Genomic DNA, 13148 nt, shown 5'->3' with positions numbered 1-13148 from the left:
TTTTCCTCTTCTGGAGACCCCAAGTCTTGGCTCAGGCACTGAGGCCCGGACATGACCAGTCTCATATGGCTGCTGGTGCCCGGGACGGCATGCTGGGCAGGGGCTGTGTGAGCACAGAGAGGCTTGGGGTGGCAGGTGAGGACACAGAGGACCCAAAGGGCTGTATGGGGCTGGAACAGTAAGGAAACGGTGGCCATGGGGCCAGCGCGGCTGAAGGCAGAACGGCTGGGGCTCTGTGCCCTGCCCAACACCGGTGAGTTATTACCGAGGGTAGATGGAGGAGGAAAGCAAGGCTCCAAGCTTGGCTTTCAATCACATCCAGACCCCCAGGGCAGGCTCGAGAGGAGGAAAGGCAAGGGCTGCGACCTGCGGGCCAGCTCCCACAGCCCCCAGGCCACCTGCAGTGCCCAGACCACCCCCTCCCCTAGACCCCATCTGGCCAGCAATGACCCTGCTCCCTAGGGTGGGGCCCAGAGAGCCCTAATTTATGGCCCATCGAGGCATGCTGGAACATGCCGGGCTTTCTTTTCTGGCTGCCAGGAAGGACTGAGCCAGTTCTGCAGAAAACCCAGGGCCTGGGGCCCGCCAGCATTCTGGGGCCGCCTAAATCACTGGGCCTGACAGGCAGCAGCGGGTGAGGACCTTGATCCCTCCTCTCATTGCCACTGAGGGCCCCTGCCCTGCAGGCTGCCAGTGGCCTGTCACCCACCTGTCGGATGGGGACAAGGCTCCTGGGCCAGGCCATTCAGGGCTCTCTGCTCCAATGCCTAGGAATTTGGAACCGGGCCATGTGTGGGGCCTGGGCGTGTTTTCCACATGCTGTTGTTGGCTTTGGGGGGAGGCCCAGGGAGGGGCTGGCTGGCGACCTGCAGGGGGCTGCTGGGAGGCCTGTGGATGCAGGCCTGGCTCCTCACCCTCCACGGCCACTATGGGAACTAGCTGAGGCCTGGTGACCCCTGCTTGTTACCCCTTCCCTCCTCGAGGGCCCAGCTGGCACCCCTGGCCCTGTTTGTCACCCTGCCTTATCTCCTTTGCCTTCCTCACCACCCCCTGCATCCACCCTGAGCCTCCCTTGCTGGTGCTGGCCTGTTCTCCAGCAATCCTTGTACAGGTCTTCACCCTGGGGAACACGGCAGGAAGGGCGGGAAACACACAAATACACACAGAATTTATTTTGCAATGAACTTGCACCTGCCCGAGGTCCCGGGAGGCGGCGGGGCTCACACCTTGGGCTCTGCGAACACCTGCCAGCCCTCCAGCTGGCCCATCTTGACCAGGGCAGCTGTCAAGCCCATGTACGCGCAGGCGGCGGCTCCGATCCCATAGCTGCGGGCTGCGGGGGCAGGAAGGGCAGTATCAGGCACGTGGGGGGCTTGCCCAGGCCCACCCTGGGGAGCCAGGCTGGGACCCCAAGAGAACGGCTGTCCCTCAAAGCTCAGCTAACTGGGATCGCAGGCTCCTTAGGGATTAAGCTCCCAGGCTTTGACTTGGAAGATGTGTGTGGAAACGGAGGCAGGAATGCAGGCTGTCGGGTCTGGGGATGGGGTGTGGATGGAGAGTTGAGTTTCGGCCTGTGTCCTGGCCAAGTCTACCCTGTGGTCCATGAAGCAAAGACAAGAGGCCTGCTACTTGCACCGCGGCGGGAAGAGGGGGTCTGTGTGCTGGGTGTGGGGCTCTCGCCCCCATTGCAGGCTCAAGGGCACGGGTCATACCCAGACCTCAGCCAAGGTCTCAAAGCAACGGCCAGGATGGCTCAGGCCTCCCCCCACGGTACCCTCCCTCTCTGCCCCGTTGGAACCTTCCACGGAGCACTCCCAGCTGGCCTGGCCTGTGCAGTTTATCTGCGTGTGGCCTCCTTTCCTCCCCCGCCATCCCGAGGCTGTGGGAAGCAGGAGGAGCAGCGTCTGCTTCCTATTCCAGGCGGCTCCACTGTGCCAGGCTGGCCTGGGGCCCGGCCCTGCCTCCCAATAGGGAGGCACCCTCTCCAGCTTCCTGAGTGACTTTGGGCCACCTAATCCCCCAAGCCTCAGTCCTTGCACCTGTAAAGTGGGAATGGTGAGAGCGGCCCCGGCAAGGGCCACGTGTTCAGTCAACCAAGGCCCTGTGTGCTGGGAGAGGGTCGGCAGTGCCAGGCCCAGCACTGCCTCCTCTGTGCTCAGGGGCCCGGGTGGAGACGGGCGGTGACCTCTTGTTCTCAGACAAGGCGCGGCAGATGGAGAAGAGAGATATGTAGTAAGGGCAGTCAAGGGCCTAGATCATTAGCGGGGGGGTTGGGACAGTGAGAGAGGGACCCAAGCCAGCATCTGGGAGAAGAGCAGTCAGGCAGAGCGCACAGCCCATGCAAAGGCCCTGGGGCAGCACCATGCCAGGCCAGTTGGAGTAACAGCAAGGAGGAGGGGGAGGCGGCGGCGGAGCTAGAGCATAGCCGGCAAGGCGAGGAGAGGGAGGCGCAAGGGTGTGGTACGGTGGGTGCACAGTAGGTGCTGGTGGCTGAGGTTCCAAAGCACTGGGAGTTCTCAGGACAACCGCCCTCTCCTATACTGGGACCAGCCTTCTGCACACCCAACCTGGCCTGGCCTGGCCTGAAATCCAGGAGAGAACAGTGGGAAGTGGGGGGTCAGCAGAGTTCAGGGCGAGGAGAGGTCACTCACTGCGTGCTCCCAGGGTCAAGCCTCCGGCACAGCCTCCAATGAAGTAGTTCAGAGGGTCGTCAGGCTTCTCTCGGACCTGGGCGCTGATGCAGGATGTGAGGCCGAATATGGCGCCGATGGCAGCTGTGGGGACAGATGGGGAGGGACAGGTCCTTAGTCTGAGTCAGTGGCCCAGACCAGTGCCAGGAGGAGGAACCCTTGGGGAGAAGCCAAGCTGCTCCTCAGCCTTGCTCACCTGTGGTAAATGTGTACCGTCCTGTCCTTGCCACTCCCTCTAGGAAGGAGGCTGGGGGCTTGAGCGCAATACTGTAGGCAGAGACAATCAGGCCTGGGGGAGGAGAGGAGGCAAGACGAGTCAGACCTGGGCCCTCAGACCTGGGCCCGGAGCAGCAGCCTGGCTGGGGGCAGGCCCCTCCGTCCCACGGCAGTCACCTAGGTGGCTTCCAGCACCACCGCAGCCCCAGGAAGGGGATCACCCAGGAGCCCAGAGCCGCTGAGCTGGGACTCGAAACCGGCTCTCCTGCTCCAAGTCCTGAACTCTCTCCTCTGCCTCCAGCCCCTAGGAATGCTGCCTGCGCCCCCTTACCCTCACCAGCCCCCCGCAGGGCACCAGCCCAGCACATGGCAGACGTGAGGATGAGCCTGGGGCCTTGGTGGCTGCCCTGGCACCCTGGCTGGCCCCCCACTCCCATCAAAGGCTCCATCTTCCGGAGGGGCGCAGGGCTCCGTGGCAGAGGCCTCCTCCTTGCCACCACTGGGCCCATCCCTCACAGCTGACTGGCTAGGCGGCCACCCACACCTGCCCAGCTTCATCACTCTGGGCAGCTTTTCCATCTCTGCCGTCGCCCCAGCTGCCCTACCCCTGACCTCGGCTTTTATGAGTGAGGGGCTCTGTGGGGGCTGGGCCTGGAGCCGAGTCCTGGGTGGGTGGCCAGGACTGAGGTTCACCCTGGGGGCACCCTGTGCACACACTGATTGACCCGGGCAGGCGTGTGGGTTCGCGGTGAGACCGGGGCTCCCTTGGGCAGCTCCCCCAGGCAGATCCTCCTCAGTGGACGGGCAGACCAATGCCCACCTGGTGGGCTCCTTGTCACTAAATCAGCCCCAAACAGGGCTCCCCATCCTGCAGCTGACCCTGCTCAAGGCAGACAATGCACCCCTCCTCTCTCTCCAGACCCCCAGTGTGGCCCAGCTGCCAGCAGAGACCTCCAGGGCCAGGCCACCCCACAGAACGGCCACCTGCTATGCAGCAAGGGCATCCACTGCCCCACTCATTCTCAAGGCCAGAAGGGCTCAGTTCCCTCTGCCTGTCAACTGGTGGTGTTGGAGACAGGGAGTGGGGTTCAGGCAGGCAGAAGGACCCTAGAAACCAGGAGAGTCTGACCCAAGGGCTAAGCGCCACCTTTTATAGATGCCCCAGGGATGTTGGCCCCGCCCAGACCCCAGGCTTCCAGCATCTGGAGACCCTGCCAGCTAGCGTGCAGGCCCCCATGTGACCTTTCTGGCTGAGCAGCAACCCCTAGATCTGGCTGGGTTGCAGCTCACAGACAGTGTGGGTAACCTCCAGAGCAACCCTGGGGAGGGCCAAGACAGCTGTCCCACTTCACGGACAGGGAAGATGAGGCCCAGGAATGGGGGAGAAAAGCTGCACATAAAGAGGGTTTCCAGAGTTCCTGCCACAGGACAGAGGGTTAAGAATCTGACTGCAGCAGCTCTGGTTCAATCCCTGGCCAAGCCAAGCACAGTGGGTTAAAGGATCCGGTATAGGTTGCAGCTGAGGCTCGGATTCAATCCCTGGCCCAGAACTTCCACATGCCACAGGTGTGGCCATCCAATTAAAAAAACAAACACATTTAATCGCTTCTCGGCCTTTTGGCTAAGATCAAGTGTAAAAAAACAAACACATTTAAAAAAATAAATAGGGGAGTTCCCGTCGTGGCACAGTAGTTAACGAACCTGACTAGGAACCATGAGGTTGCAGGTTCGATTCCTGGCCTTGCTCAGTGGGTTAAGGATCCTGCATTGCTGTGAGCTGGGGTGTAGGCTGCAGACGCGGCTCGGATCCTGTGCTGCTGTGGCTCTGGCGTAGGCTGGTGGCTACAGCTCCGATTCAACCCCTAGCCTGGGAACCTCCATATGCCACAAGAGCGGCCCAAGAAGTGACAAAAAGACAAAAAGAAAAAAAATAAATAAATAGGGCTCCCACAGGCAAGGCATCTGTTTGGAGACTCTCCAGACCTCCCCCCTCCCTTTTCCTTTTGTCTTTTCAGGGCTGCACCCTCAGCATATGGACGTTCCCAGGGTAGGGGTGGAATCAGAGCTGCAGCTGTCGGCCTACACCACAGCCACAGCAATGCTAGATCCAAGCTGAGTCTGAGACCAACCCCACAGCTGATGGCAACGCCGGATCCTTAACCCACAGAGCGAGGCCAGGGGTTGAACCTGCATCCTCATGGACGCCAGTCAGATTCGTTTCCATTGAGCCATGATGGGAACATAGACCCTCCAGATCTTATTCCTCCCAATCCCACGGTGAACCCTGGTGCCCCCACTCGCCCTCAGAGAGGCCAAAGAAGGCTGGCAAGGGGGGAGTGGGCTGGAGTATTCTGGGGATCCCCACCTGCCTGCCCTGGCCCAGGAAGGCCCCCTTCCTCAGTCATTCTCTCACACATGCCCCCTCCCAACCTGAGATTGTAGAGACTTAATCAAAAGGGTCTCCCATCCCGCCAGGGACCTGGGGAGGCATGATCTCCAGAGCTGGACCCTGAAGAGGAACCACAGACAAGATTCAGTGACTGTTCCCAAACCCAGTCATGCAGTGAGCCATGGAGGGAACCTTAGTGACCCCACCCCCGTATGCCTGCAGTCCTGGCTGAGGAACACCCAGTTCACCATACACGCTGGACACAAACAGCACCCCACCATCCTACGTCCACTCAGAAGTCCTTTAACTGGGAGCAGATGACTGACCTGGAAGCCCCTGGATTATCCCAGTGTCAGATGCCTGCACTGTCCAGCTCTCCCCCAGCAATCGTTCAGTAGGTGACCCGCCACAGCCCACCTCCAGGAACCTACCTGACTCCTCAGATGCTGCAGCCTCCCTCCCAGCACTGCAGGCCACTGTCACCCCCCTCAAAAGACCCCTCCCCTTCATCTCCTGTTCCTGGCTTCCCCTCAGCCTCCTGAAGTGACCTCCAGACACAGTGCTCATTCATCGGTTTGTTCAGTCATCATTTATAAACAGTAACTGTGTGCCCTCATTCATGCATTCATTCATTCATTTACGAAGAGTAACTGTATGGCTCACATTCATTCCTTCAGTCACCTTCATTCATTACTGTACCATCACTCATTCATAGTTTCTGTGTGCCTTCTTGCCTTCACTCACTCACTCATTCATTCTGTTTCTTTGTACCCACACAGTGCTGGGCTCACTTAGAGCGGGCTCCCTGCCCTCAGGGGAAGCTAGTGAAAGAGGTAAGGGAGGATCCAGGAGCATGTTTAACCAGACCCCGGGTGTTGAGTGGAGTTGGCCGGTGAGAAAATGCCAGCAGGCAAAGTGAGCAGCACACAGGGATGTCCTCAAAGACCCCTGGGCCACTGCAGGGCTCACGGAGGCCAGTGACCACCCCCAAATCCCAGCTCTCCACGCTGCCCCGCCTGCACAGCACCTCTGTCAAAGGTTCCCACCCAACCCTCCCAAACACCCTGCTGCGAGTCCCCCTCCTTCACTAGGCAGCATCCCACTCCTGGGAGGTGCGTGGTCTTCCCCAGCAGCCCACCCCCACGGTGTGTGCTCTTGAGCACATGCGCACGCCCTCTCGCAAATGCCTGTTAAGTCTTTCTCAGTTTGAAATCCTCCAAACCATTCACCTTCCCTAATCTCCCCCAGTGCTACCCCCTCCTGCTTTAGTCTCCCCTGGGACACAACCAGGACCCTCCATAAAGTTCTGTTGGGCACTCCCCAATGTCAATATCCCCCCCCTTATGAATCCTCCAGAATAATGTTACCCTACAATGATCCATCACACAGACTGCCCAGCCCTCCAGGGCTAAGCGCCCCCAGCTTAGAGAGAGACCCCACCACACACCCGACCATCCCAACAACGTGTCATTCGAGCAGATGTCACAGAACCCATCCGCTGGGACTCCACCTTCAGCCTTCATAAGGACCCTGGAGGCAAATTCTTTGTCCCAGTCAACCCCGGGAGCAGACCAGTGGGCCCAAATTTGCAGCCCAGCTCCAAAAGACCCCAGGGAAGTTCACCCACCTCCTTAACCCCCAGCTTCCGCCTCTGAAAAATGGGTTGATCTTACTAAATATGCGGAAAATGGTAGCATTTTTAGTTCTACCCTAATGCAAGTGCCTCCCAGTGTAGACTCAAATTCTGCCAGGCCCTGTTTCAGGAGCTAGAGATACAGAGGTGGCCAAAATCCTATTCTACATCTCAGACTGAGGCTGGGAAGGGGACTGGAAGAGGTGAGACTCTGTGGTCTCCCCTGCAGGGGAATGCCAGGGCTGTGGGTCCCCTGACACCCCTGCCAAGGCCTACCTTACAGTGGCTGCTGATCCACTTCATTTATCATCTCCTCATGGCCCCTATAACCCCTCTTGTGGCCCCAATAAAAGCTTCAGATGTCTAAGACCACCTAGCTCTCTTGAACTCTAAAAAGACCCAATCCCACTCCAGAACCTTTGCCAACTTCTCCCCTCAGACGCCTCAATAATAACCCATGATCCTCCCAAATAATCTCAAAGTCACCCAGATGGAAAGTCTCAACCCTCAGCTCCTTTGGCCCTAATAAGTGGCCACGTTCCACTCAGCCATTTCTCCAGAGCCTGGTGAGCGCTTCCACCATAACTTTACAATGTCAGCACCCAGAGACTCTGACGACTCCAGTGACCAGTGTGTCACATGTACCATGGCCTCCCGGGGTCCTCCAACCTCGCTGGACCTCCCCACAAGCTCTCTCTCACAGACGCTCCCGACGACGACCACATAGCACTCTGCGACACTCCCAGTGCCCATGGGACCCCTCCTCGGGCAGCTCTCAATGACTCTATGACCTTTCTGCGCCCTCTAAATTGTCCGTCACCCCCACAAAGTGCACCTTGTATAAGAGCCCTCCCAGGGTCCCAAGGCCGCCCCAGACCCCCCCGACAACCATATGCCACGCTGCGAGATCCACAGACCCTTCAAGACGCCCTCGGGCAGCCCCTAGTGACCCGAAGACCTCCCTACGCCCTCCGCCCTCGGGACCCGGCCGGCGCTCACCAGTGGCACCACCGATACTGGTGCTGGCATAGGCCTTGCGGTGGCACTCGGTGCCTTCGGGGATATCCGAGTACTTGTGAAGAAGCGTCTTGGCCATGACCGCGAACCCCTCGTCCCGAACTGTACCAGCTGCCTGCTCCTAGAGCCCAAGGGCGAACGCCGCTTGCTCTCGCGAGACTTCCCGGGCGGCGCGCGCATCCTCTGGTGCGGGCTGGCAGGCAACGTGCGAGCAACTTTATTGAGCGCCGCGGATGTAGACACGCGGCAGCGCGCAAGTGCTGCAGCCTGGTCTGGCGGTAAAGGAAGTGCACGTGCACCCCTGGCCGATTTCTGAAAAGGGAAACTGAGGCCGACCAGGACCAGTGAAATGTTGCTAATTCCAGTTCAGAAGGACCTGGACCGGGAAAGATTTGACTCCCAGAGGTGGGGCCTAAGGGCGGGAGCATCACAGGTATTAAGCCTATCCAGGCGCACAGACGAGAGGCTCCACTTGATAGGAGCGAGACCTCAAGATGGGGCGGGGCATAGAGGGGATATGGCCACTCCCAGAGCCAGAATCTGTGGGGAGGCGTGGTCATGTCCTGTGGCCAGTCTTAAACCGGAGTCTGAACCGCATGCGACTATTTGGGGGCGTGGCCAGGTTCTTGGGGTTAATGCGAAAGTACTAATTCTAGTACTAGGATTCTTAGGGAGACTAGGTCCGTGCCCAGTCTGTGGCTAGTCCAACTCCTGGGCGGATTGTAGGAGGTCCTAGGCTTGAGGCGTGACCAGAACCGAAATAGAACCTGGAGGGGACGTGACTGATCCCGAGCTGTACCTTTGCCTAAGGGGCGGTTCTGGGGCGTGGTCAAGCTTGTGGGCTCTGACCAACTTCGCGCGTTAGCGTCTGAGTAGGGCGGTGCCTGTCTCTAAGGGATGACCAATCCAGTGGCCAGAGCCGGAACGTGACGACATATTTGGGGCGTGGTTTGTCAAGACTTTGGCCAATCTTGGAGTTAGGCCGGGCTAAGGGGCGGAGTTTTGAGTTGCTGGAACCAGTGAGGGTGTTTGGGTTTGAGGAAGGAGCACCCTGGGGGCGGAGCCTAGCGGGGGTTATGGCCAATCACGCCGAAGTCCTGGACGGACCTCTAGGGGCGCGGTCCTCCAGGGGGCTTGGCTTAGGCTTGTTCCGGGCCGCCTGTGGGCGTGGGCGTGGCCGGGCCTGGACAGTAGCAGGGGCCATGTCAGCGCCGCCACCCCTGCAGATCCGCGAGGCAAACGCACACCTGGCGGCGGTGCACAGGCGCGCGGCGGAGCTGGAGGCGCGGGTGGATGCGGCGGAGCGGACGGTGCGTGCCCAGGCGGAGCGCCTGGCCCGCCATGACCAGCAGCTGCGCGCAGCCCTGGACGAGCTGGGCCGCGCCAAGGACCGGTGAGGCTCTGGGCCCGCCAGGTGGACTTCTCGGAAGAGGTGGGCGGAGGCAGAGCCGATATTGAAAAGGAGGACCGGCCAGGGAAATCGTGCATTCACGTGCAGCTGGACTACTGGTGGGATTGACAAACACTAAAATATTTGCATTAGTCATCAGTGTGTAAGGTTGAGGGATGTCACACAAACGTGAATAGCTAACTTAAACAGGGCCTGTTTTACCACTAGGCAAAATTGGCTGGTCCTGAGTGGCGCAGAGAACTACAGCAGGTTCTTGAGGAGGATGAGATCCTATCAGCCGTTTTGAAGAATCCCTGTAGCTGAAGGATTGAAAGGGATGAGACAAGTGCCCAGGGAGGAAGGAGGTGCTGAGGCCCAGGTGGGAAAAAAGTCAGGGCTGGTTGGATTACTTCAGCTTTACTGAGCACCCGCTATGTACCAGGCACTGTGCTGGTTATCAGGTCACATCAGTGAGATCTATGCAGCCCTGCCCTCAAGCAGATACATTCCTAGGCAGTTACAACGTGGGGCTGATTTAGAGTTCCTTGGTGGCCTAGAGGTTAAGGATCTGGTGTCACTGCTGTGGCTAAGGTTCGGTCCTGGGCCACATGCTGTGGGCGAGGCAACCAACATGGGGTGATCTGGGTTTGATGGAGAGCCATGCAGCTCTGAGGGGGCCCAGAGGGAAGACTTCCTGGACGAGGAGCCATCTAAGATGAACAACAAATACGACAAGAGAACTGCAGGAGGAGCTAGGGTAATCAATGGAGTGTTAGTCTGCTGAGATTGCCATTACCACAGTGGCACAGACTGCATGGCTTAAACAACAGCAAATTATTTCTCGTGGTTCTGGAGGCTGGGAAATCCAAGATCAAGATACTGACAGATTTAGTTCCTGGTGAGGGTCCCCCTCCTGGCTTGTAGATGGTCATCTCATTGTGTCCTCACATGGCGCGCGCGCACGCGCACACACACACACACACACACACACACACACACACACACACAGCGAGCGACCGAGCAAGTGAGTGAGAGTAAGCTCTCTGGGGTCTCTCCTTGTAAGGAAACCCTCATGACCTCATCTAAACTTTATGTTCCTCTCAAGGCCTCATCTCTAAATATGTCACATTAGGGGTGGGCATTCAACATATGAATTTGGCAGGGGGAACAGAGACATTCGGTCCATAACAAGGGAGTAAGTTTTATCTTGACAGGGACGGAAGGAAGACAGGAGCAGGGGAAGAGAGCCTTGGGCTCCGGGTACCATAACTGCCCCGTCTTACCTTCCTGCCAGTGAGATTGCCGCTCTCCAGGAGCAGCTGCTGACCTCCGAGGCTGCTGTCCAGAGCCTGCAGGCTGCTGTGCGCCAGAGGGAAGAGCTCATCCGGCAGCTGCTGCCCCGGGCGGAACTGCTGCAGGACATCTGCCGCCGTCGGCCACCCCTGGCTGGGCTGCTGGCCACCCTGGTTGAGGCTGAGCGGCTGGGGCCCCTGCCAGCCAGTGACCCCAGCCACGTACTCCCTGGTGGTCCCAGTTCACCTCTTGCCAACAGTACTGGGGAGGAAGAGGACAGGGACCACCGCCAGCCTGCCCTTTTTGGGACTACTGTGTGAACCCGAGAGAGCAGATTTCAGAAGGCAGAAAGAGGGCCCCTATGAGGACTTTTCCCACCTCTGTGCCTGTCGTTGGGCATCACCAGTATGCTGGAGAGGATCCTGTGGCAGAGCCATAATCCTTTCCAAGCATCAGAGCCTGCTAACAAGTCAGAGGTTTTAAATGGGCCACCTGCAGGCCGAATGTGGATGTTTAACCTGGACAGAAGTTTATTATTTTTTTAAACTGAAACTTTGAATTAATCACCCTTGTTGGAAAAACTGCCAGCACTTACATAAAAATCTGGATTTCTGGCTTCAGAATGAGACATCCCTGCCTGGATCAGAGTCCAGGGTACCCTCTTCAGCTGGTGTGAGTTTCAGCTGGCCCCCACATCTTTCTTAGGACCAGATGTCTGCCCCTGAAGAATCGGTTTGAGACCTTATTCTCTGGTGGAGGCAGATGGCGTCAAGTTCAATGTTATCTGAGTTTTTCTCCTTCTCTTCCTCCCTTGCCCTGATTTTTGTTCCTCTTAAAGCATTATCTCCCATCCTAAAGCATTTTATTATTCTTCATCCCAGACCAGAGTTGGGAGGTGCAAGCCTCAGGCCATTTTGCATTGATTATATGAATTTTTTTTTTGGCTGCGCTTGAGGGATATAGAAGTTCCAGGCCAGGGATCAAACATGATGTGCCGCATCGTTGACAACACCAGACCCTTAACAGCTAGGCTAGCAGGGAACCCCTGAAAACAAAAAAATTTTTTAAAGGCTATGCCCTGCCCCCTCTGACATGTGGAAGTTGCTGGGCCAGGGATCCAACCCGTATTCCAGCAGCGACCTGAGCCACTGTAGTGACAACGCTGGATCCTTAAGCCACTGCATCACAAGGGAACTCACATTTTTTAATCCTAAACTTTTCCCTAACTTTGTCCTTCCCTCAACCCAGGAAAGAGTATGCAAGTGGGATATGCTGAGATGCTGGCAGCCAGCCTTTGTGGGCATCCCATAGCCTTATTTTTTTGGCCCCATCCATGGCATGTGGAAGTTCCTGGGCCAGGGATTGAATCTGCACCGGGGCAGTGATCTGAGCCACATTAGTGGGAACACTGGATCCTTAACACACTAAGCCACTGGGGAACTCCTCACATAACCTTTTTTTATTAGCATCCTGCCTCAGGGGCTTTACACAGGCTGTTCCCTCTGCCTAGAATATTCTCCCCCCATATGTCACAGGACTAGCTCCTCATTGCTCAGGTCTTTGTTCAAATGTCATCTGCTCTGAGAGGCCTTCCCTGACCTCCTTATCTAAGATAATTCCTCCCCCTCCACCATTTTATTTCCCATGGAGTATAAGCTCCATGAGGGCACGGTTTTTGTTTCTTGTCACCAGTGCCTGGCACATCCTGGGACCCCATTAAGAACAGGGTGAGTCCATGAGTCCTGAAAGGAGTCAGGGACCCCAGCCTATCTGGTGTGGCCCCCTGGCCAGTGCAGCTTCTGTAGCAGGAGTGGGTTCTTTTTTATATTCCCTAGAGAATCTATTTTTTAACCCCTTATTTCTATACCACCTTTCTTGGCCCGATGTTTTCAGGGTGCTTTACTTTTCATCAAACCAGGGATTCCTACGCCCTTCTCTGTCCAGCCCAAGTGCCTGGCCTGGTCCCATGGCAGCTGTTTCCCAGCCTTCTTACTCAGGGAATTGTCACACCAGGAACTGCTGCGGGGCACAGCCCCTTTCAGACCAGAGAGCTCAGTGTCCTTCCTTGGCCCTCAGAAGGCGGCCGTATGGTGTCTTAACAGTGATCCCTCGGTGTGGTAACAATGGCCTCGTCTTCTCCTCTGGACGAATAAGGTGGGGGGTGCTCTTTGTATGAGGGGAAGGCAGGCTGGGGCCTGTCTGAGCTCAAGAATAAACCAAATGATTTCACGGCCTTGGTCCTTTTCTCTTTTCTTCCTGGTGTGGGGGCTCGAGAGGCTGCCCCTGTGCTGTTCCTGGTCCAGGGTGGGGCCCTGCTGGGTGGGGAGACAGAAGTTACAGCCCCGGGAGCTTGTGCCACGCACTCTGCACACATGGCTGTGTCTAATCTCAGCCACTGATGGACAAAGGCATTGCCCCATTTTACAGCTGTGGAAAGTGAGGCTCAAAGAGGTAAAGTGAAAAAGCCTCCAGGTTGGAGGGCCCCCGGCCACTTCCCGACTTTTAATTGTTGAAATCCTG

At 57.5% G+C, this 13148-nt stretch overlaps 2 protein-coding genes across 2 annotated transcripts; one reads left to right on the top strand and one right to left on the bottom strand.

The window, feature by feature from the left end:
- Positions 1 to 1157: 1157 nt before the first annotated feature.
- NDUFA11 (NADH:ubiquinone oxidoreductase subunit A11) lies at positions 1158 to 8723 on the bottom strand. Its single transcript, XM_047777385.1, has 4 exons — positions 7928 to 8723; positions 2887 to 2979; positions 2652 to 2774; positions 1158 to 1333 (listed from the first exon to the last, which is right to left on the bottom strand). Exons 1-4 carry the CDS (start codon positions 8022 to 8024, stop codon positions 1221 to 1223), a joined length of 426 nt encoding a protein of 141 aa, XP_047633341.1. The 5' UTR covers positions 8025 to 8723; the 3' UTR covers positions 1158 to 1220.
- Positions 8724 to 9097: 374 nt separating this feature from the next.
- VMAC (vimentin type intermediate filament associated coiled-coil protein) lies at positions 9098 to 12857 on the top strand. Its single transcript, XM_047777383.1, has 2 exons — positions 9098 to 9338; positions 10630 to 12857. The coding sequence occupies exons 1-2, from the start codon at positions 9148 to 9150 to the stop codon at positions 10946 to 10948; spliced, it is 510 nt and encodes a 169-aa protein (XP_047633339.1). The 5' UTR covers positions 9098 to 9147; the 3' UTR covers positions 10949 to 12857.
- The last annotated feature ends 291 nt before the right edge of the window (positions 12858 to 13148 follow it).

This window comes from Phacochoerus africanus, chromosome 4 (genome assembly GCF_016906955.1).
Source record: "Phacochoerus africanus isolate WHEZ1 chromosome 4, ROS_Pafr_v1, whole genome shotgun sequence".
Lineage (NCBI taxonomy): Eukaryota > Metazoa > Chordata > Mammalia > Artiodactyla > Suidae > Phacochoerus > Phacochoerus africanus.
The sequence above is the reverse complement of the archived record's forward strand: the minus strand, read 5'-3'. Positions and strand labels throughout refer to the sequence as shown.